The following is a 24,910-nucleotide window of genomic DNA, read 5'->3' as shown; positions in this document are numbered from 1 at the left end:
CTAATGAATATTCAGACTGTATCTTGTCTTTGTGTGTTTGTACTACCCTATAAATGAGATTGAAAGTACATACTTTCATTTTAATAGGTATTGTACAATGACTTTCCTAAGAATTTGTAGCAATTTTCAGTCCCATCATCAAAGTGCCAGAATGCTCACCAGCATTTTTCGCCATCACTACATTATGTGTTTTTTTTTAATTTACTGCTAAATTGAAGAGTGGAAAATGATATGCCCTTGTTTTGATTTTCATTTTTATTTCCAGTGAGTTTATATCTTTATTAGTTAACATTTTAATTTTAATACCCACCTTTTAATGTTAGATTTAGTTGTCCTTCTAAGCATTATCTACTGAGATGAATTTCATGCCATATTCTCAGATTTTGGAACAAAAAATATCAGGAAAAATAAATTCTTATCTTTACATCTCTATCTGAAACCAAAAGCTTTTCAAACATTCCAAATGGAATGAGGAATTTTTTTCATACACTGTCGACCCCACTTTTCCAATCTGCACATGACTCAGAGTATTTATTATCTAACACAAACCCTCTTAGATATGTCATGCCAACTTATGCCCACCTCATTCTCTTCCCTCTTACTTCAAGGACAATAGCTCCCTAGTCCCCCAAGCATACATAGGCACTATAATCTCTCCTGTGTCTGTGCATTTTACATATGGTGCCCCTTCCCTTCTTTTCCTTTCTAAACTGTATTCTGCCCTTCACATCTCCTTAAAAATGGATGTATAGGGTTTTTAACACTATGTAATATGTTACAATGTGTAACATGTCTTTAATTTATTGAAATAAGAAATCTCGTGTCATCAAGTAATGCTTTCATGTCATTGGAGTCTATTTAACCATCAGAAACATGATAAGATTATATTACTATTTTCTTACAGCTGATGTGACAATTCATATTAGTCTCAGAAGCTTTCTACAATATCCCTCTTCCAACTGTAAATGACTCAATTAAGTTTTGATTAATAACTTTTATTACATGGTACTTAAATTTGAGTCAATGGTACTTGTTCATTTGTTTGTCTTAAGGAATATGTCTTATACACATGTATACTATGTGTGTTTGTGTCTGTAGGTATTTGTCTTGAAATAATGTTTTTTCCTGTTTCCATTTGTAGGGAAACTTTTTGGGTTCAAATTCCCTGGTCTGAGAGTTCTCACTTACAGAAAGCAGTCCTTACCACAAGAAGACCCTGATGTGGTCGTAATCGATTCATCTAAACACAGTGATGATTCGGTAGCCATGAAGCACTTCAAGTCTCCTACAAAAGAGAGCTGCAGCCCCTCTGAAGCAGATGATACAAAAGCCTTGATACAGCCTAGCAAATGTTCCCCCTTGGTGAATATATCTGGACCTCTGGACCATTCGTCTCCCAAAAGGCAATGGGACCGACTCTACCCTGACATGCTGCAGTCAAGTACCCAGCTGACTCATTCCAGATCGAAGGAGAGCATTTGTAGCATACGGAGGGCTTCTTCAGTTCACGATATAGAAGGATTCAGTGTCCACCCCAAGAACATATTTAGAGACCGACATGCCAGTGAAGGTATGTTTTTTTAAAATATGGAAATGCATATTAATGGGGAATGAAAGGTAATTTCCATATTGTTTTTAATTTTGACATTAATCCTTATGCCTTGGGAGAAAGAGATGCAAGTAAATTATGGGAATTAAATTTTAGGAGTCTTACATTCAGAGTTGTTACTGATTTCCTCTTTGAACCATAGTGAGTGATCTGGGTTTTTTCTGGCTTCTTCTGTGTTTCTGAAATGGTATGATAACCATTATCTGCCTACCGTATGGAGTATTAATTAATGCTTTATATAACATATGCTTAGGTGATGACACTATCATCTCAAGAATAATTAATTTTGCTGCATTTAACAAATAGTCGAGCCTTGGGGTGAATGAGTGGTATGCCTTCACAGGCCTATTAACCAAATCTTTCCAAAGGAAGAGGTTTATAAAATGTGGGTGTACTGAGTCATCATTAGAAAGCTGTAAGTGTTTGGGGTGGATTAGAGATAGGAAGGAAGAAGGGGAGATTTTTAGGAGGTAAACAACCAAAACAAACCCTGAGAGTCCTGAAAGACCAAACTTGAAAACCAAAGTCAGAGCAACTCAGAATTCATTTATTTTTCCCTGGACTCATGGTGTTCACACTCTTCGATAAGCCAGTAGTGAAAGCAGCAATGCTCAAAAGACTCTGGAGAAAATTATCATCATTATTATTATAAAATTATATTATTATTATATATTATGTATATATATTATGTATTATTATAAAATTATTATCATCATTAACATGATGATGGCCAACATATACTATTTGTTATGCGAGAGGCAATATAAATGCTTGACACACATTAATTCTCTCTTAATTCTTTACAACAACTCTCTGAGTTTGGAATTATTATGAAGACCATTTTATAGATGAGGAAACTGAGGTTTATTTCTACTACATAAATAACTGGTCCAAGGTTGCAGAGCACCAGAGTCATCTTTCACACACAGGATCACCCATCTCCAGAGTCCACAGTCTACCACACTAGAATTTCCCATGGTAGAAGGGTTCTGTGGACCCACTGAACTTTCCCCCAGGGTTGGAGATTCAAAGTACCAGTTGAATGGATGTATCAGTCCCACTTTTCTGAATCGCACAAGCTCGGGTTCTTGAGAGGCCCACTGTTCTTCCTGTGATATCCATTACCGTGCATGACCATCATCACGGCTATGGTTTCGAGTTTTCTTCTTAAAACATAGATCTAAGCACTGGGCACAGTGTAGGGTACTACGAGGTACCACAGTTATAATTCAAGCCTTACTTCCTGCTCGTGAAGGACTCCTTCCCCTACTATATATTCCACTCTAAACCCACACAAAGATAATTGCTTTTTCCCAAAAATGTATCACACATTTTCTTGCTTCATTAGTTTGTTCTGCCAGGAATAACTCTTCTCCACTTTGTCCCTCCTCATTCTGCCTCTCTCAGGCATAAGGACCCATTTTTCCTTTCCAAACCCAAAGAATTAAATGATTTCTCACCTGAGTGTGCAAAGCAATGTTTGCACATATTTTAGCATTTCTTACATTCTGCCTTTATTCCACATTATAAGTCTGTCATTTCTGTTAGATATGCAAAGCACTCTATGTTTCTGTGAACTCCCCCAGTGCGGGAGCTTGGGCACAGTTAGATCTGTAGCCTTAGAATCACGATTGCCTTTTTCATGGCAGGAACTCAATAAATGTTGGTGTGAAATTGACAGGACTATGCTTGTGAAGTATGTTTCAAAACCACATGCAACAGGAAGTGATTGTACCCCATCCTACTTAAATCATGTGGGGGAGCTTTATGTAAAGGGCATGGTGAAGTTGAGAAGACAGAAGTGATGAAAGCAAATGAATTGGCAGGAAGAATTCAAAAAGAGATAAGTCAATATCACAAAAACTGAAGTTTTCCACAGATAGGTTTGCGAAACTGTATCTGTACAAAAGCAATTAGCACATCCATTTTAATCTGTGATCTGAAGAAGGTCAAAAGGAAAATCAAATCAAGGACAATTCCCAAACTGAATAATCATCCAGGCCCCCATACTGTTTAGTAATGGCATGCTCAAGATCTCCTAACTGAAAACCTCTGAAATTTGATCTTTGAGCAATGAATCCCATGGCTGAACAGCGACAAACCCAATAGGGTGATTCAGATGCCCGACTTAGTTAGTTAGTCCAGTTAGTGTCAGCATCTTTAGGAATTGTACAGACTTCAGAAATTGGCCTTCTTTCCTGAGTTATAGTATACTAACATTCTTACCTTTTAAATGATACATGATAGTGCGTGGTACAGACTTAAACTGTGGTTTGACAGTGGTGCTGAATAGGTTAGATCAGATTCCATGATCTCACTTTATTTTCTTCATATGTATGTGGTCTCTATTTAGTACACAGTTGCTAATACAGTTATGGGAAAAGGTGATTTCTCTATTCAGGACCCTCAGTAATGAAGTCATTCTCCACCCAAGCTGTGTCATTTTCAAAAAAAAAAAATCACTTTCTGGCAGATGCTCCAGTCATCTGGCTATTGATTGATATAGTTCAAGGGTATTTGATAGTTCAGTTTTAGAACAAATTTAGCTATAAATAACCGATTAGCAGAAAAGAAACTACACCTTCTAAGGGTAGCTAATTTGGTATATTTTAGAAAGTGAGCCACTGACAAAGGAAGCTGGAACACTTTTTTTTAAATGTCTTAATTTTTTTTTTATTTGAGTAGAGTTGACAGACAATGCCCCATGAATTTGAAAAAATTTTTAAACTGATTTTAGTTTCATGAATTCATATGACTGGTTAATAGGTTAGATCCCACTTGCAGCAGATTTTGAATTCAGATTATTGCCTCCTCATTCAAGAAGAGAAATTACCTTCTATACTGACTATCTTTTTAGAACTTCAAATAATTTGCAAATGTAGTAGTGTGTAATAGTTTACATTATCCTTTTACTTAATTTACCTTACCAAGTACCTTAGAACTCTACTGCTCAAACCATTTATGATGAAGGACCAGAATTTTTTCTAATCCATCACAAATGAATACGTTTGTAAATACTATTTTTTAAATGCACTATTAGAAAAATGAAATAAAAAACAGACATAGAAAATATAAACACCAATTGTTTTATTATTAGAATGACCAGACATAAAGTTGCTCCGTCAAATTGCTATAGGACTCCAAATGCTTTCTCTAATATCTGCACTTACATTGCCATGTACAAATAACAAGGTCTCAACTAGCCTCAGTGCCCTGACTGAATGCTCTTAGAATGTCAAAGCATCATTAACCATATGATGCAGCTTGAATCAGGTTTTTTGAAAATTTACAAATCTTTATGTGTAATTTTGATGATAAGCAATGTTATAATTTTTAACTACTTGTAAGCAGTTGTAAATCATTAGTAAACTAATGATTTGGGGGACAAGCTTCTGATGAAGATAATTCTCTGTAATCTCTGTTTGCCTTTTTATGGTCCCTCAGAGGGCAGAGTTGTCACATGAGGTCACAACTTTGTGTATCTCTGTCAAAGGCAATGTACACTAGCAATTCAATATACCACATTATTGAAATTGCTTCAGTTGTAAGCTTTGAAAGAATTACGATATATCCCAAGATTCTAAATATACACAGCAGTAGCATAGATGTCAACAAATGTTGAACAGATTTTTTCAAATCTTGGATATATTTGAATGGTTTTGACATGACTTCATTTATTTTAAGCTTGTTTGTTTCAAAACCAGTAATGCATATTTTGTTAGTAGCAAATATGCATTAAAGATTCAGATTTCTAATCTCAAAATAAATCTGAAAACACTCCATTATGAGACTTGAAAACAGCCCATGCTAATATAAATGAATTTCTTAAATATTTTAGTTATTACACTGAGTCCCCTGTGACAACAAAAAACTTAAAATTCCCATGTTATTTTAACAGTCAAATCTTTCCCTGATTTCTTACAATTACTTTTGCCTAAGAATGACTCTTTGAGCACCATTTGGTATTTCCAAAATATACATTGAAGAACATTTGTGGGGAGGGGCAGTGAAGAGAATTCTGATAATAACACAAGTTGGTTTATTAAGGTAAGCTGTTGTCTTAGAAATATTTGTCCTTATTAATTTACTAGGTTAAACCATATGGGGAAAAAAAGATTACTTTAGGTACCAAATGTTGCACAGTCTTTCTTTGTAAATGATGGTTGAACTGCTACTAAAATTGGCTTCTGACAAGATCTAAAGTTTTTTATCACAACTGCAGGCAGCTGGAGATGCCTTTCTCCAGACTGTCATAATTATAAAATCTGTATCCTGAAATCTAGTTAAATTAAGTGAGATAAATGTTTCACATATTTGAAAATGCATGCTTACAGCAGATAGCATTTTTGGTTTGTGCATTTTACTTGGTTGAAGAGTACAAAATGCTAATTTCAAAGATACATTTCAGTCCTTATATCCTGTTTACTCTGATTGTTTTTACAGAGGTAATTCAGTGTATATAACATAATTTTAGTCTTTTTTATTTTTCTTTCTTTTTTTATCCTTATGTGCTCAAAACAGACAATGGTCGCAATGTCAAAGGTAATGTACGAACTCGAATTTCATCATCTGATGCTCAGAGTGCCCCTTTACTTGGCATGTTAACTTGCCTGCTGTATGCCCTGTTCAATGCAACATCATGCTGGCCCTTAGCTAGTTCAGGTGCCTGGTGGAGACATCCTGGCTTGATTTTGTTGGAGACATTGTTACTTTTTCGGCCATGTCACCAAAATGATTAGGAGTTCCTTTTTCCTGCAAGAACTATAAGGCTAGGTTGACAATGATTACCTCCTGAATATCTAAACCATTTGGAAAGAAACAAGTATCAAGCTAAATATATTCCACTGTGAAAGAGGCACATAAGCCTATTTCAGCCAAAAAAATTTTTGAGTGCAAGAATAAATAAAGTAATCAAAGTGCTACATAACAGTATCACTTCACTTGTTCCTCTTTTGTTTCCTTAAAACTAGTTTCACGTTCCTGGATGGCAGGGGGTATGGTTTTAAGCTTACTGTAGTAATAAACTGTACATGCATGAGAGTCATTTTCTCTTTCTCTATTTTACATTTCAGTCATTTTTAATTGTGTCCTATATTAGTCTGAAATCACTGGCATGACCTGTAGCTCCTGTAGGGTAATGTTTAAGTGGGCCATACCTCTGGATTAATCTGGATTTGACTAAAAACTTGAAATTCACCTCTGTTTTTTTCTACTAAATCAGAGTAGATATAAGGAATCACAAAGTACAGTAATCACATTATTCTCATCAAGTTGAAGACTTTCGGGCTTAGTCTTTTAACATAGGCCATGCATGCTGCTGTGAGTGTGCCTATGGTGACAATGACTCGTTTTGTGCATGTGTGTTGCATGGACACTTCTCCACCAGTAACCATCACTACTTAAAGTTCACTGTTTTGGCCTCTTCTGTATGTCACTGCTACTCTGATCACTATGAAGTTTTGTATATTGATTTCTCAATTGCTTCCCTAATTAAGTCAGAGCTGGTGATGGTTATGAATTAATAGCACTAGACACTAAAGCTGCTTTCTGGTCAGCCGTCCCGGGTGATTTGAAAAGAAGGGAAATCATGACAGCTTCTCTCCATCCCAATTTTATTTTGCAAGCACTTCAAAAAGGGTCATGGAGGTGACCTCCAATAGCAGGATGGTACTTCATCTACATGATTATTCTATCCTTGGCCTGTCTACTCTAATTTCTAAAAGGCAGCAAATTAGTGTCAGCTGTGATGGTGATTTGTGTTGATATAATTCAGGATATAATGTCGAGAAACAGAACACAGACACCTCTTGCCAACTCCCCTATATGAAATATGACTGCCTTTAGCATTTAACAATTAGCAATTAATTATTAGACATTATTTTTCCAGTGATCTTTTAAATGCAGTGAGAAATGAATCTAATTTTTCTCAATAAATGAAAATCAAGCTTGCTTATCTTCCAAACAAGCAGTTCACACAGTTGCCATTCAAACTACATTAATTTTATTTTTCTCTCATAAATGAATCCATTTAATCTCCAACCCTTTTCCCTCAACCCTCCATTTTTTTTTGAACAGCAATAGTCTTTGAACAAAAATGAATCATCAAAGTCAGAATTGGGATTAGGAAACTTTAAACCATTGTAGGAAGTTTTCACATGTTACTATTTATGAAGTCAAACTCCCAAATTAGAGGGAAAATGTGCAAATTTAGTTTTAAAATTAATGTAAATGTACCCTCCAAAGTTTTCAGACTCTGGTTTTGAAACTATCAAAAAGAACCTTAAATGTCCGGCTCTTTAAGATTTTCACAGAACAATTAATATACTAATTAGATACAGAACAGTACATTAAGTGTACTTTAAAAATTCTTTTGGTGTTGTTTCTAAACCACATTTAAATAAAAGGTTTAAAAAATAAAAGGGATTTCTATATTTCTTTGTATACAAATGCATAATTACAGGGTTTTTTTTTTCAATATCTAAATCACCCAAACATAATTTCTTTACCAAAATAAAGTAAATAGTTTTGGCAGGCACTTGGAAGGACTTCAAGTTTGTCTGGTTTATTCCCCTTGGGCAGGGTGTTGGCTGAATCCCTGACACAGATGGTAGAAGATCTTTATCTCCCAAGGACCCCATTCTTTAATATTCTTGGGGAATCTATTTTATTGCCTGTTACACAAAGAGCTAGCCTAAATCCTTCTTGCTGAAATGCAATTTTCTTGCCCCCTTTATCTATCCTGAGTGGACAGAGATACCAGCCAGTTACTTTTAATCTTGATATAATAGCACTGTATAAAAACTGCAAATTGGTACTCAGTCTTTTCTTCTAAAATGGAATCATTTCCATTTAACCTTCTTTCATGGGATTAATGTTATTTCCCTTGAATAAATTTCCTTGGCACTCTGACTCTTTGAAATAAGACTCCAGAGATCTAAGTGTAGCCCTGTTATCAAGGATTGAAAAAAATTAACTCAAATAAATTATGTATGCTGTTTATATGTGTGTATGTACATAAAATTTTTAAATAATTTCTTTAATATTATGAGAGGTGAACCTAATGCTATCTCAACTATGGGTAAACTGATTTTCACCTCAAATTTAGTGGTTTCTCTGCCTATTCTGCTTTTCAAGTCATCCATAAAATTTAACCCCACTTACCCTACTTATAAATAGATCATTAATATAATTTTACCCCTCTATTGCTTCCACCTCCTTATTATTTCAAGTAACTACATCCCACTAACAATGGAATGTTCAGTTTCCATCTTGTCTATGAATCTGACCTATGAATCAGAAACAAAACTATTTGTAAGATTTATCACTGCCTTTATCTCCTCAAGCCACAAAACCTATCAGACTCACAGAAGAAATCAACTGATCTGATACAGGTTGTGTCTCTTAAGCTACACTGGCTGTTACCAAGTTTTTGTGTTCTTACATGAATTTGCAAACTGATTTTCAGCGGTGATAGTTTTCTTCTGAAAATCATTTGTCATGCACTGAACCTAGACAATATGAATACTGACTACAAATAATGTGATTACTTATCTATCTTTCTAAGCGTTAAACTGGTTGCCATGGTTCTTTTACAAAATCCAATTACTAGGCACTTCATTTGCATTTTTTAATATTAAGTCACTTCAGCAAATTATATTTTATTAAACTTTACCCTAATAAACTCAGTGCCCTAAGAAATAAACTGTGTAAAGACCTGATGCTTTGACAACCTTAATTTTTTTGCTTTCCTTCTCCTGTGTCCCATTTTATTCTCAAGAGCAGCAATCTTTAAAAAAGAAAAGAGCATTACGATGTTTTTTTAATTATCAGATGTCCTTCGCTATATTCCCAGCACCATCTAAAAGAAAATATATTCTCTTTCATTCTCTTGTAACCCATGATAAATTCAAATGGCCTCATCATAAAAATTTTAAATATCTTTAATCTAAAATTCTTTCCAGGTGTTGCTTTAGTCTTTGGCTTGATCTCTAAATTCAGGATATTTCTTTGTGGCCGGAACCTGGCTTACCTTATTTTTAACCAGACACTTGTAATGTAGGAGAGTTTTATCCAGCTGTTGGTTTAGTCTACTTGGTCACCTGTTTTTCTTATCCTTCTAGTACACGGAAGCGTTTAACCTGGGCATCCATTTCACAAATGTTTCTCTAAAGAACATCAAGTCCTATTACTTTGGAGTTTTACATTCCTTTCTATTGAATCTATTATTTCCCTTTATTTCTGCCCATTTATTTCATTTAAATTCATTTACTTTGTTTTTCAGGTTATTCTCCTTTCTTTCATTAGAGTCCTTAATCCCATCAGTTCATGGTCACTCTCAGGGAGGCTGCCCTTCACCTTTAAATCCTCAACCAAGGCCTCTCTGAATATAGACCTAGGAGGTAGGAAACCCTGTATTCTGATTTCTAGACCGTGATGCTTATTCCCCTTTGGTCTCATACTCCGTCTGCTTAGGCTTACAATTGGTAAAATGAGAATATTGTGGATACCGATCCTAACTGAAGCGTTGGAAAATTTTTGAGAATTTAGATAGGCTTTAGAGGAACCTAAGCTAATACTGATCATCTTATAGACTCAGACTTCTGCATATAAACATCTGCTTCAAAATCAGTGGGAAAAAGCATAATTATCTTTGTTATGCAGGATGAAATAGAATGTAAATGTCTTATCTAAGTAGCATGTTGGATTATTTTAAGGAACATTTTAGGTTCTGCTAATTCTTTAAATGTATAGATTTTAAGAAAGAGTCTACTTTAAATCTCTAATATTAAGAGCTTAAAAAAATAGAATAGAGTAACAGTTCAGAAGGTTTATCCACAAGTAAATATGAGATCTAAAACAGGGACTCAATGACGTTATAATGCTCTGAGGGCAAATCTGAGTATGACATGTATTGACCAGGGGTTTCTCAGCCCTGTCAGACTCAATGTCCACTTGTTTCTACAATATTTTGCTATACTCTTTTTACTAGACTGTAACACATTTAGAGAAAATTAAACTAATTCTAAAAGTCAACCTCATCCTAACTATAATATAAAGGAAGAATACAAGAAAAGCAGTTTATAATAAAAGGTTATTTTTCTCAATATGTTGATGTTCAAATATAACTATACTAGAAGATACAATGCGATGATCAGACATTTTTTTAAAAAAATGGTTTTAAGAGCATTAAATTATCCAGATAAGTACTGGATAACAGAGCAGGAATATGGGTCGATAGCAAAATAAAAACCACTGTTGGGTTAAATAATAACAGAGCAGGATTATTTATATATGAATTTTAAAAATAAGAAATAACCAAATTGAGTTATGAAGAATACACCAAGATAAACTGGAGAAAGAATGAGGAAGTAATGATATTCTCACAAATGTGCCACGCCTTACCAGCTTGGAGTAATGTCAGCATGATTCCCTGTGTGATAACATGTGATACTAATGAACTGCACTGAAGGAGAAAATCCCACCAAATGTGAGAACATCTACCTTTTCCAGTATTTCAAAAAAAGCCCTTGCAGACCATATACCTTCCTAAACAATGGGACTCAGAGCAAGAAATGGCAATCCAGACATTTAGGTGAAGGTGTGGCAGATCTCTAGGGAATTACTCAAGTGAGACTGGAAACCAACAGGCAGTCTTAAGACAAATAATTTCAAGTGTTTAGCTCTTATACATAGTTTCCTTTGATTGCATCATGCATCATTTTACATATATAGAAAACAATAATATGAGATACATTTCAAAGAAATTTTATTAATGATTTTCACTGTGATTCCTATAATTCTCTGCAAATTTAATATTTGGTTCCAACACTGGCAAAAAAAAAAAAAGAGTCAAATTTCTTTGCTTACATATTTATTCAGAATATACAAACACAAACTATAACCTTATAACCTGAAGTCATATTTCACAAAATTCCAATGCCACAAATAGCATAGTTTTAAATGATGCGATTTTCCAAAATGAGGAACAAGTTTTGGTAAACTTCTGAACAAAACAATACAAAGTTCTTTCCCTTACATGGTAGCTATAGCCCTGGAAAGCTCAATGTATATTAAAATCATGTTAAATGTAGATTGTGCTCTTTATATGTGAAATAAGTTCAAGGCTCAGATCATTATAAATAGGCTTTCACCTTCATGAGTGTCCCCTGGGACATATGGGATGGTTTTTCCAGGTGAAAAACTACCACCTCTCATCATTATGAGAAACAAAAATGTCCCCACAAATGCCCCTAAGATGAAGTACCATCGTAATTGAGACCTCTTGCTCATTGGTAGAGTCAATGCAGTGGCATTTATTGGAACAGGCCACAAGAACAATCAAAGTATATTTAACAGTATTTGTCTGCCTTAATGTCATAGATCATCCATGTTTTTGCCCAATTTCTTAAATAACCCTGTAGACAATCGCTACAGAAATGCACCACATAGAGGGATGATAAAGAGAATTGGAAGATGGGTGTAAAAGTTTTAAACACAACCATGTATCAGAGCTCAGCTTTCTCTAATCTCTTCTCAGTATACCTGTGTGTTGTAAAAATACCTAATGGGTGAAAATATAACATTGGAGTTGAGGAAAAGGCATTGTCTAAGAAGTCTCAAGTCCTAGAATGTTTCACAAATTATAAATTTTAAGATATAGGTCTGGAATATAGCCATAAAATGATAACAAAAAAGGAAACGCTATTTAGGATGCGTTACAATAATAAATCACTGGTGTGTGGTGGAGGCTTCTACAGAGACCTAGGGGATGGTGCTTCTGTCTGAACTGTCTGAACTCTAAATTAATATGGTACCATTTTGGGGTCATATTTCTCTCTTTGTCATATAAATAGAAAAGAGAATATTAATATGTATGCAAATGAGAGCATATTGGACAATAAATGCCCAAAGAGCTCAATGACATTTTTCACCTAGATGGACTTGATCATGATCATGGATAAAACTCAGAGAATGAATAGAAATGCACTTCAAGGAACACAGTATCTGCCACATAGGTGAAATTCTCTTAAATCATTTTAAACTTTTATAATAACCTAACATGTACTTTTATAAACGAATATAGAATGAATTTTCTCCAAGTTAACTATGAACTAAATGATGGATTTTTTTATTAGTATTATATTTAAGCTGAGTTGATTTATTATTGTGGTTCAAAATATACAACCTGTAAATCTAATTTTCAGGTGGTTAGACCTTGTTTGGTACATAAAGTGCTTTTTAACTTCTAAAATATGTTTCATCCTCAACAACAACAAAAAATAGCATAAGGCAAAATTTGCTGACTCGCAAGTTTAGTCCTGCAGTTTCTATGTTTGAAGCACTCTTGAGACAGCAGGATAACAGCTGGGTAACACTCATAGGCTCAGGATTTCTATAAAATTCTTCTTGATGCTAATTTTTAAGAGCTATATAATGGTAAAAGTTGCAAAACTCACTGTACAAGAAACTCTTTGGAGCATTTCCTGACTTTCCATGTGCAACACACAGTAAGTTCATCTCCAGATGTAGCTGGTCAGTGTATTCATCCTGGACAAGGGGGCCAGGAGTCCTAGAACCTTGACCAATTGTCTTCGCAGGGAAGAAATGAAATATGAGAAGTGACCAGGTTTGTACAAACAGTACTAAGCTCTAGCTATAAGATGAATAAGTTCTGGGGATCCAGGATATAGCATGATTTAAAAAAAAAAAAAAAAAAGTAACCAGGTACTGCTGACCCCAGCCCATTACCTAGCTATGTCACTTCAATCATGTTACATTTGTCAAAGCATTCTTCTGGAATGGTCTTTATAAAGGACCCCCCCCCATCCAGAAAGTCTTAAATTTAAATAAAAGGAGAAAAAAAGGAAAGATTTTTAAAACTTCACACAGGATTCTAGAGTTTTCAATAGAGTACACACACATATACACAAAGACATTGGCCCTTCTCAGTCTTAGCTGAAATTCCTCCATCTGGGCTTAACTCTTCTAGAAGTTCTGTATATCATCTCATACAAAAAACTCAGCTGGCTTTTCGTTTGTCATGGCCAAGAGAGAGGAGTAATGCATATTGGAGCTCAGTAGACAACCTGTTCAGAAATGTCATCGCCAACATGATTTTAACCATAGGCAAGTCCTTCCTTGAATAATCCCTGGATCATAAAAAGATATTCTTGAGAAATCAATTTAGCCAATAATAGGCCAATAATAAGGAGTGGAGTTTTTTTTTTTTTTTCCTTTTGTTCCATCCCTTAATGAAAGACGTTAAGCCCTTAATGAAAGATGCCATCTGGGTACTTATCTTGGACCCCATCTTACCCTCGGATACTCACATGTTGCTCCATTGGGCAGACAGTGACCCTAAACTTGTGTTCAGGTATCAGCTGGCTGCATTTAGTCCCTCCCAAAGCAGGGTCACACTAGCTGTGGACCATTAGCGGGTCGTTCAGGACCATCTCTTTCTTCTATTTCTCCTGATACTGCTTTTACAAATATTTTCCAATTTTTTTAGGGCCTTTTAATCATATCAAGTCAAGCCTCCTGGGATCCACGTCAGATTCAAATCTCAACAAATACAGCACCATTAACAAGATCCCACAGCTCACCCTGAATTTTTCAGATGTCAAAACCGAAAAAAAGAATGCCTCCCCTCCTTCTTCAGATAAAACCATTATTGCACCCAAGGTTAAAGATCGAACACACAATGTGACAGAGAAAGTCACCCAGGTAGGATATGATTTTACTCTCAATTTTAACTATTTCCAAGGTTCTCTGTACTGTAAAACACATGATTTTTCATGTGAATGATTATCAAAAGAGGTAAGATATTTATTTGCACTTCAATTTATCTTGAAAAGTTGGATAACCCTCTAATGCAACAGATAAATAAAACTATAGACTGTGATTTTTCTCTACTGCAAGATTAAGCAAAAATGGGCTAACTTAGTATTGTTGTTCTCTTTGTTACAGAGGTGGTTAACCTGCTATTCATCCTGTTTGGACATTTATTGTTTTGCTGCCATGCCTGCAATAGTAAAGCATGGTTTCTTAATATAATGGCTGTGACTCTTGAAACTTTAGGTGACTAACTGGGATTTACTCTTAACCATGACCTCCTTTTTTGCACAAACTCTACTAAGCAGACTCAGCTACATGTCAGTTGACTTGAGGAAAAGAGCTGAAATGATTAAAAGTCAGAGTAAATAATACATTTCACAGGAACAATATTTTATTGTTTTCAAATAAATATTACAATTTGAACTAGGGTTAAAAATGTACTGTCTAGCAGGAGCCCTACTTTAAAGAATAGATAAAAATAATTTGTACCTATTATATCAAAATACCAACCTAAGCAGTATCTAGCTTTTGCTTACAACGCACTTACATTGTTGGGAATTCATGACTCTAAAATTTGTGTCAAGTAAATAGTTCTTTTACAAACACTTTGCTTGGTAGGTTTGCTCAGCAAATCTTTTCAAGAACTGTCACGATATAAAGGTAAACTTGGCCCCAATCTCTGCCCCAAGCCTTGAATATTTTGCATTGATAAAGTTTTTGTCTGTAATTATAATCACTACCAGCAGTACTAGAGTCATCTCTAAATAACCCATTATGTGTGCTGCAATAACTATGGAAAGACCGTGAGTCAGTTATAAATAGATCTGAGTCCTCTGTTTGAGATGAGAGATTTTTACATGCCATACTTTACTATGTGTATTTGTTTTATTTTTTTATTTAAATTCAATTAATTAACATAAAATGTATGTTTCAAGGGTACAGGTCTGTGATTCATCCGTCTTATACAATATCCAGTGCACATACCCTCCCCAATGTCCATCCTCCAGTTTTATGTATATGTATATGAGGCTTTCTACCATGTCATACTGGAGAGCATCTCTAGTACATGCTTTAATATTTATGTAGTAGTGAGGTTTTCTACCCTTAGCATTTCACTTTTCTTAACTTAGTAAACTGGAAATGAAAAATAATTTGTAATAATCATATTATACTTCTATTATTTATAATGATTATTTATAATAACCCTATAACATTGAAATTAAGAGATTTCAGAAATTGCACAGAAGACTGATTGCAAATCTTGGGGTCAGGACCCTGCCAGTAGCCTAAGTGAGCAGAGTCACCAGGACAGCCCAACAGTAGTGGAGAATATAGGGAAGTGTAAAGTCAGGGCCCCTCAACAGCAGACAGTTACCATTCAGCTCGAGACGACTGTGGTCATGTAAGATTGATGAAGCTTTCCAAATCTTCCAATCTAAAAAAGAAGCTGGAAATCCAAGATTTAAGATAAACTCTTACTTTCCAAAAGTTGGCAAACTCACTGAGAATGTTTTTTTAAGCCAAACAAGGCATACCTTAAAGTCTGGGCAGCCAAGTGTGATCTCTGCAAAGCTTTCCTGCCCTTGGTTTACCACAGGGTCCACCCTATCCTGTCACATTTAGCCCACCCTCTGTGGCAGGAGAGGGTGACATGCATGTGGACCAGAGATGGTGCCTGCTTTAAGGACTTTCTAGGGCTGGTGAGAGAGGAAACATTACAAATAGCTATAATGAAATTATGCTCATAATGAATACAGGAACACACTTAGGGTGAAAGTAATTATGCTTTGAAAGGAGAATTTTCAGAGAAGAAAGATGTTGATGGGACATTTCATCCGGATCTAGAAGGTTACCTGTCACATAGAGTAGTAAGTGATTTTAAGAGCGTAAGTTGGAGTCACAGGTACTTGTGTTTTAATTTTGGCTAAGTCATTTATTGTATGCCATGGAGATGAGTGCCATTTACTGTGTGACATCAAGGCAAGTTTTAGTGACAAAACTTATTTCTAAGTGTTGATGTAAAAATTAAATAGAGTGATGTGTGGAAATGTTCATCACAGTGCTAGGTATATAGCATGCAGTATTAGTCATTATTCTGTTTAGAATGTTTTTGTATGACTTCCTTCTGCCCTCCTCACCATCTCTGCATTTTCTCCCTACCTCAGCAGAACCTAGTAAAACACCTAACGGAATGGAGTTCATGAAATGTTTACTGAAGGAAGGGAGGGAGGAAGGGGACGTTGGTGCAAAGGGAAGGGGTGAGAATCCTAGGCAGAGAAAACAACAAAAAGAAAGTTGTGGAGGCACAAAAATCCATATGTCTTCTGAGAACAGGTATTTTCCTGGCCCAGGAGAGGTTAGGCTGGGCAGGGACTTACAAGAGTGCAATTTTCCCCTCTAGGTGGTTCTTCACTACGTTTTCACAGAAGTGCCTTGGGAGTATAAGTAAAATGGGACAGCTACCATCAAACACTTGGCATTCTTTTAAGGTCTCATGCTTTCTTTTTAAATTCCTCTTTTAAGGCACCTAGGTGGCTTAGTCAGTTAAGCATCTACCTTCGGCTCAGGTCATGATCCCAAGGTCCTGGGATGGAGCCCTGAGTTGGGCTCCCAGCTCATCAGGGAGTTTGCTATCTCCACTCATATTCTCTTTCTCTCTCTCAAATAAAATAAAAATTCCTCTTTTATATTTGCCTTCATAGTATCACAGTATTTGTTTAACATTTTTTAAAAGATTTTATTTATTTATTTGACATAGAGCGACAGCTAGAGAGGGAACACAAGCAAGGGGAGTGGAAGAGGGAGAAGCCACTGAGCATGGGAGCCTGATGTGGGGGCTCGATCCCAGGACTCTGGGCTCATTCCTGGAGTAGAAGGCAGATGCTTAAAGACTGAGCCACCCAGGTGCCCCTTTTGTTTAACATTTTAAAAAAATGTTTTAAATTACTTACCAATGAGATAATCCCAAGCCCTCAAAAAAAAAAAAAAAAAAAAAAGTCTTTTTCCTACAGCTTTTCATAATTTACCCAAATAGTATAGTGCTCCTCCCAGACTCTAAAGGACCCCAACTGAAAAACAATGCACCTTAAAGATGTTGGAAGATTTGGATTGGATACTATTTTGTAAAAGATCACTGTTTTTTAGCAACATGAAAAAATACAATGATAGGAAGATTATGAAAACAGAACACTTAAGTGGCTACAGTTCTGGCTAAAAATCATGAGGGACTAAAAAAAGGCTGGGACCAAAAACTAGAAAGAGGTGGTAGGAATGCTCCATCTTCTTTTTCGTGCCATTCATACCTCTTAGTAACAAACCTGCCAACTGCCTACACGTAAATCCAAACAAGGTAGAGGTTGAATATTGAGAAATTCCTCCTGCAGACATGATTCTGGAAAGTTTGTTTAAATACTTGAAAGCAGGATTAGCCTCACTTAATGTTTGTGAAGTTTCCTCATCATAACTGTCTCTGGAATTTCCATATTCACAACATAGAACACCAATTGACCTCCAATCACTAAAATACCCTGTTAAAAACCCAAAGATTTTACTATTCCTTTTGTTAGGTTTGTATGGAAATTCTCCTCATTGAGATATTCTAACTGTATTTCTATAGGCAGCCAGCAGTATTTTCTTTATCTAAGGTTCTTATTTGTTTTATTCCTTTATTGGATCTGTATGGTAACCCTTTCTTCAAAAGAAATCAGGGTTTTGTTCATAGAGCATTCAATAGTGAATTTTAAATACTCCTCTAAGCACAACAGTAGAGCAGATATCAAGAAAAAAGGCATAAAATGAAAGGAACAATTAATTTCTGTTCATGTTATGCTCTATCAATATTTGGATCTTATCTCTATTATACATTCGTTAATTGCTAATTAGCCAAATTGTTATTTCTTCCCCAGCTAGAGTGAGCTTCTTCAGAGTAGGGGCCATGGTGTTAGTCATTCATTCATTCATTCATTCATGCACCATGTATTTGTTCATTCACTCAATAACCATTTATTAAGAGCTATTATGGGGGTGCCTGGGTGCCTCAGTGGGTTAAAGCCTCTGCCTTCAGCTCAGATCATGATCTCAGGGTCCTGGGATCAGCGGGGAGCCTGCATCCCCCTCTCCCTCTTCCTACCTTTCTGACTACTTGTGATCTCTCTCTGTCAAATAAATAAATAAAATCTTTAAAAAAAGAGTTATTATGTACAGTGATAATTTCTGGGAATTCATGTGAAAAGGCAATTACTGTGCCTTTGAGAAGTGAGAGAGATAGACAAGCACAATCCATGGACATTAGGATGCAGTGTGAAGAATTTTACTACAATAAAACAGTGCAGAGGGTACTGCAAGAGGAAACCTTACCTATATTGGGATTTTGGGATGGTGGTTGGGGAATATAAACTCTTGAGAAATTTCAGGGTTAGGAATTAGAATCTGGAATGGGGCACATTTGGGGAACTGTGAGTACCAGAAAAGGAATGAAACATGAGGTGTTTGTATCACTAGTACCTACACAATGTATAAAAAGAATCTTAAAAGATTGGGAAATGGACCACTGAAGACACTGAAGAGAATCTTTTAATTGAAGAGAATTAAGCAAGAGTAACTGTTGGTCAAAAATCTCCAAAGCAGATGCTTGCCTTCCAGATTCTCCTCATAGGCAAGATGCTGAGCCTGACTCTTGTTTCAGGTCTGGAGACTTTTTTCATTGGCTGGCGTTATAGGCCAGACTTTGGGAATGCACTAGCTCTTTATGTCATTTCCCTCTGACCTTCTCTATTAATTGGAGAAAATAGAAAATAACTCTCAAAAACCTGTATTTTTTTTTTAACTATAATCTACCTTGTACAGGCTGATGTGTAGTAGGGTCCTTCCTCAGAAGACAGGGCCTTAGTTGGCTAATTCTTACCAAATTCCAGTGGAGTGGTGGAGAGAAAACACAAAGAATTAGAAGAATAGTTGGGTAGGTGGAGAATAAAGATCTGCTTTTACCATACATTTGTTGTTCTCAGTTGAGGATCAAATTCTTGGCTATATCTGCCCCCTTTTAAATACAAGTAAACTGAACTTTTGCACTCTTGTATGATTTCATTATTCCTGAGGCTAATTCTAGTTCAAATGTTATGCTAATTTTTAGGATAAAATGTATTATTCGTTGTCATGTTCAGCTTTTACAAACTGGTATTAGATCACTCTCCCTGCATATGCATAAGAGTATCAGGAAGATTTAAGAAGGCACTGTCGGTTCCAAATATTTATTGACCAGTCACAGGAGACTGTATCAGTCAGTCAATGCCATAACTGAATGTAACAGAAACCCAACTGGAACCACTTAAGCAAAATATGAAAGGAGGAGGGGGAAGTTATTGGGTCACATAACTAAAAAGTGCAAGGACAGATCTGCTGTGGGCCATGGCTGGTGTGTTCATTGTTTGAACATGTGATGACATTCTTGCCATCTCAGCCATGCCTTCTTCTATATTAACTTGACTCCCCATCTTATGGAACCAAGGACCTCAGTCTCAACTCACATTATGCTCACAGTTCGTAATCTGATGAGAAGGGCATTTTCTCCTCTGGTGTCCATTACCTTCCTGAGAAAGTAGACTCCTACTGGCCATCGTGGGCCCTGTGTTCATCCTTATGGTCTAAGAAGCATAGCCCCTTGGTCAATGACCACATCTGAAAAATGCTGTGGGGGAGGAGAGGTTCTAAAGAAGAAAAACAAAATAAGTGGCCCATTGCAAAGATGAAGATAGGAGTTCAAGCTAAACATGAGTCTCTTTCTCTCTCTCTATCTCTCCCTCTCTCACTCACACACACACACACACACACGCACACACACATCCTACTTTGCATTATGCATTATGTGCTGGATAAGCACTAGAAACACAAAAGTATAAAAACTAGTACCAGTACTCAAGGGGTAATAAACTAGTTGGAGAAACACTATATAACAATATATAATAATAGCATTTATAAGAACTAATGTAAAAAATGCTACAAGATTGTGAAACTAAAAGTAGCTCACATTTCCTTTAGACTCAATACTGGTTGGATTATGATCAAATAATTCTACAGCTTATTGCATGAGTACTTAAGAGGAATGTCTGATGAATTTAATAGAAATCTGTATTGTGATCATCAGAAAATCAGACTATGAAGGGCCATAAATGAACCAGGAAACTTTAATTTGGTGAAAAGATGATGAGGAAAAGAATTACTACTAGTCCACAAGTATAATTTTTCCATAGTTCCACTATTAAGAAAATAAGTGTTAAGAGTGATCAGAGACTTAGGTCACAAGAAAGAAAACTCTGAATGTTTAAAAGGCCATATAATCCTGAAATCCACATGGAAGTCTAAAGCCAGAATAGATTCCTGTTATTTAGGATTCATTTAAGTGTATTATTGGCATGAAAATAGACTTATGATAGACTTAATAATAGCTGACATTGATTGAGCATTCACTATGTGCCAGCTCTATGCTAAATGGTTTAATGGATTATCAATTTGAATCCACATAAGAGTCCTTCCTGTGAGTTGGTACTATTATTAACATCTCCATCTCATAGAGGAGGAATCAAACTTAGAGAGAGGAAACAATTTGTCCAGGTCACATAAGGAAATGGTGGAAGTAGCCTTCAAACTGAGATCATATGAGCCCAAATTTGAAGTTCTTTATCTTTAATGTACACCCTCTCTACGAGTCTATACTGGGTCCCTACAGGCCGGCTAGATCTGCTAAGAAGTTAGGATGGCATTTGGACATACCTATAACATTGGACTGTTTAGTCAAAATCTTAATCTAAAAGTTTAGTAGCAATTTACCAGAAAAGTGAGTCCACAGAAATAGGGAAGAGGATATAGCAGATTTTCTCTAGAACTCCTCAAGCTTGTCAAAAAGCAGAAGAAAACAATCCTTAACAGGGAGCTTCATTTCAGCATTATCTTTTGTGTAAATTTCTATCCTGTTTTTCTTATGCTAATTTTAGATTAAGATAGAGGATTTGGGGTTTTGTTGGTAGCATGCCACTCAGTTGCAGGAAAAGCAAAATTACACTGATAGTACTGACATAAAGAGGAGCTCAAAGATTATGGCTTTTTATTTTCCACTGACTTTTGTCCATTGCAAATATGCTCACTATCTCTTCATGTTTCTCAATGACTCTAAACGTATATTTACTTTTGACAGAAACCCAAAACAATGCTTATAATTCAGGACTTGTTTAGAAATGGAGATTGACTTATAATAGAGGGATAGTATTGATTTTATTAGCTAATGTTTAAAGTTATTAATGTATACAATTTTTGCATGTCAAATAGCCTCAATAAAGCCACAAATAATAATTTGTCATCTCAGGCTTTAATAGTACAAAATTTCTTAACACTTTCTGTGGTTCCTCTCATATTGGATAAATTTAATCCTAAACTTTCTTCAATGACAGTATTAAAAAATATCTTTCTGATGCAACTACAAATTAAAAGTGGTTTTATATATAGGAATAGTTTCATTAGTGATGCCATCGTAATTCTAACTCCAGTTCAGATTCTGACACCAGCTGGATAGCCTACAATTCAATTCAGTTATGACACTATCGACCTGGGAGATATCACCAGATTTCATGAAACTCCCCCCTCACTTTGCATACCAACCACAAGTCCAGGTTGTCACCTGTGCTTCTGACTGGCTGGCTACACATAGGAGTTCCTCATAACCTGTTCCTTGGGCTTGACTACTTTGTTAGAGCAATTACAGAACTTTGAGAAACATTTACTTATGTTTATTTTAGGAGGATATTACTCAGAAATAGTCATATGGAAGAGATGCACAGGGCAAGGCATGGAGAAAGAGGTGGAGAGTTTTCAGACCCTCTCCTGGCCCCACCCTTTTGGGTTTTTCTGAAGGCTTTGTTACATAGATATGATTGATTAACTCATTGGCTATTGGCTATATATTCAACCTCCAACCCCCTTCCCCACCAGAGGTAGGAGCTGGGACTGAAAGTTCCAACACTCTAATTACATAGTTGGTTCCACTGATGATTAGCCTCCCTCCACAGGTGACTTGAGAGGACCTAGGGGCATTCCAGAGTTACCTCATTAACATAACAAAGATGTTTGCCACTCTCTTCACTTACAGCAGCCAAGTGTTTAAGAGCTCTGTGTCAGGAACATGAAGACCAAATACATGTTTCTTGTTATAGACCATAATATTACAGTCATGAATTAAAAATTACATTTCATTGGGGCACCTGGGTGGCTCAGTGGGTTAAGCCTCTGCCTTCAACTCAGGTCATGATTTCAGGGTCCTGGGATCGAGCCCCACATCAGGCTCTCTCCTTGGTGTGGAGCCTGCTTTCCCCTCTCTCTCTCTGCCTGCCTCTCTGCCTACTTGTGATCTCTCTGTCAAATAAATAAAATCTTTTTTAAAAAATTACATTTTATTTAAAAGTCTCTATTCAACAGTTATTTTTATAAAGCCTCACTGTTGCTTCACTCATGAAATTACAAAAAAACAAAATTCACAATACTTCTACAGTATGTTTTACATGTTTTTCTAAAACATTTCTTGCCTAAACTAATATAAAATCATGCAAACCTCAATAAAACTGTACAGATCATCTTGAACTACCAGAAATAGTAATAATCATAAGATTCCAAATTAAATATGAAATGTAATGCAGAAGTTCAAAATTTCCTCTGAATACTTCCAATTTAATATGATGTAGTTTTGCATTCATTGTCTTATTATTATTTCTAGAATACCATCAAACCTGACACAGCAAAACAGAAATCCCCATCTAGTGTTTTCCCCATATATTGGGTTTGATCTATGCCTATACACGCACATTGAAATGAAAAATATATGTGGATGCTACAAGTAGGAATAAAGCACATTCATCAGGATCATTATGGATTCAGTATTTGTGAATGCTTACCAACTGTAAGTCAAAGTTTTATGTACAATAGTGATGAAAAAATGTGTAAATCAAGGTCCTCACCTTCAAGGGCCTTTTGTTGAATACAAAGCTTTGATCCTAGATTATGTTATCTAGTTTTCTCTAGGCAAATAGATATATTCTAAGACCCTAAGTTATGATGAGGAAAACATTAAAAGTAAATACAGACATTTAAGTAAAAATTGAATACTACAAGCATGCTGTTTGCTGTTAAGTGTAAAATAAAGATAATTCATTATTTTGAAAGGTGAAATAGGTGATTTTTAAAATGCAACAAATTAATTTTTGTCTATTTTCACTAAATACTATATGCATATCAAAACTGATCAATATTTGCTGACATATTCTAAATTAAAACATTAAAAGTAAATACAGACATTTAATTTATTATTAAATTATTACTAATTAGTTACTAATTTACTAATTTATTACTAATTAATTTAATTAGTTTTATTTCAGTTTAAAACACCTTAATTAGCTCAAAAGTCATACTTTCTGTACTCTAGATGATGAAAGAACAGCATCCTTATGAAGCCCTATTAGCAATAAAGCCATAGCTTGTAGGACAAGCATTTATACATAATTGCTTTAAAAAAAAAAAAAAAACACCTGTTCAGCTTTGTACATTCGTCACATATTTTTAAATGAACGAAGGAGGAAAATATCGCCTCCTTTAAAAGTTTTGTCAGCCAAAGAAATCAGGTTGAAAATAGATGCTTGAAGAAAAGAAGTAAAATATCAGTGGTCAGAAGAACAGGTAAAAACAATTTGGCTCAGCATACAGAGTGATAGCCTGGTTACTATAGCAACAGAGACATAGGAAGATTGTGGATATCTGTTGCCAAGATGTTTCGTTTTTATCCCCTCAGTTAGTGTGAGGCTTGGGTTAAACTCAGACCCAGAGACAGAAAGGACGTTTTAGAGGGAGAGTTTCTTTGCTCATTTGGCCTCATGGCCTAGGGGTTGGACAAATAGTTCAAAATAGGTTGCCTAATGAGAGTAGGCAGGAGTAAATTTTTCATGTTTCACAGGATGAGACTCAGGCAAAGGATTTTTATCAGCTATGGAAATTCCAGAGCAGACATGGCATTTTCACATACCCAGGCAGCCAAGGTCTTGTACTGTTAAGTAGCTATGAACTGTCCCTAGTCTCAGGAAATGAATTCAACCATGGAACCTTATTTAAAAGGAAATCCTAAATAAGACAGCAAAAACAGAATAAAATAAAATAATAAAATAAAATAAAATGTCTCATTGGTTTTCTGGATGGTGAAGTTGTGGGTAATATATTTTCCTCTCTAACTCTAATTTTCTGTATTGTGGAAGTCACATTTATAATGGAAACTATGTAGTTAGATAATAAACCCTCTAAAGCTCAATTGCTTTAAAAGACTTCATTAAAAAGCAGTTAATCTTCATAGAATTTTAATATTCAAAGGAACTTTAGATAACGTCTTCTCTAGATTTTTGTTCAAAACTTCCTGGTCAATGGAGTCATCTGGAACACTTC

The 24,910-nt window shown here is 35.5% G+C and overlaps 1 protein-coding gene across 1 annotated transcript in view; it reads left to right on the top strand.

The window, feature by feature from the left end:
• Nucleotides 1–24,910, top strand: part of KCNH7 (potassium voltage-gated channel subfamily H member 7) — a 485,779-nt gene that overhangs the window by 352,712 nt on the left and 108,157 nt on the right. The window contains exons 4-6 of the mRNA XM_059392755.1: nt 1,142–1,570; nt 6,131–6,151; nt 14,118–14,332. Coding sequence (XP_059248738.1) covers nt 1,142–1,570; nt 6,131–6,151; nt 14,118–14,332 — 665 coding nt within the window. The remainder of the gene's footprint in view (nt 1–1,141; nt 1,571–6,130; nt 6,152–14,117; nt 14,333–24,910) is intronic.

The sequence above is a fragment of the Mustela nigripes genome, chromosome 3 (assembly GCF_022355385.1).
Source record: "Mustela nigripes isolate SB6536 chromosome 3, MUSNIG.SB6536, whole genome shotgun sequence".
Classification (NCBI taxonomy): Eukaryota; Metazoa; Chordata; class Mammalia; order Carnivora; family Mustelidae; genus Mustela; species Mustela nigripes.
Note: the sequence above shows the minus strand (reverse complement) of the source record. Positions and strands in the feature narration are given on the sequence as shown.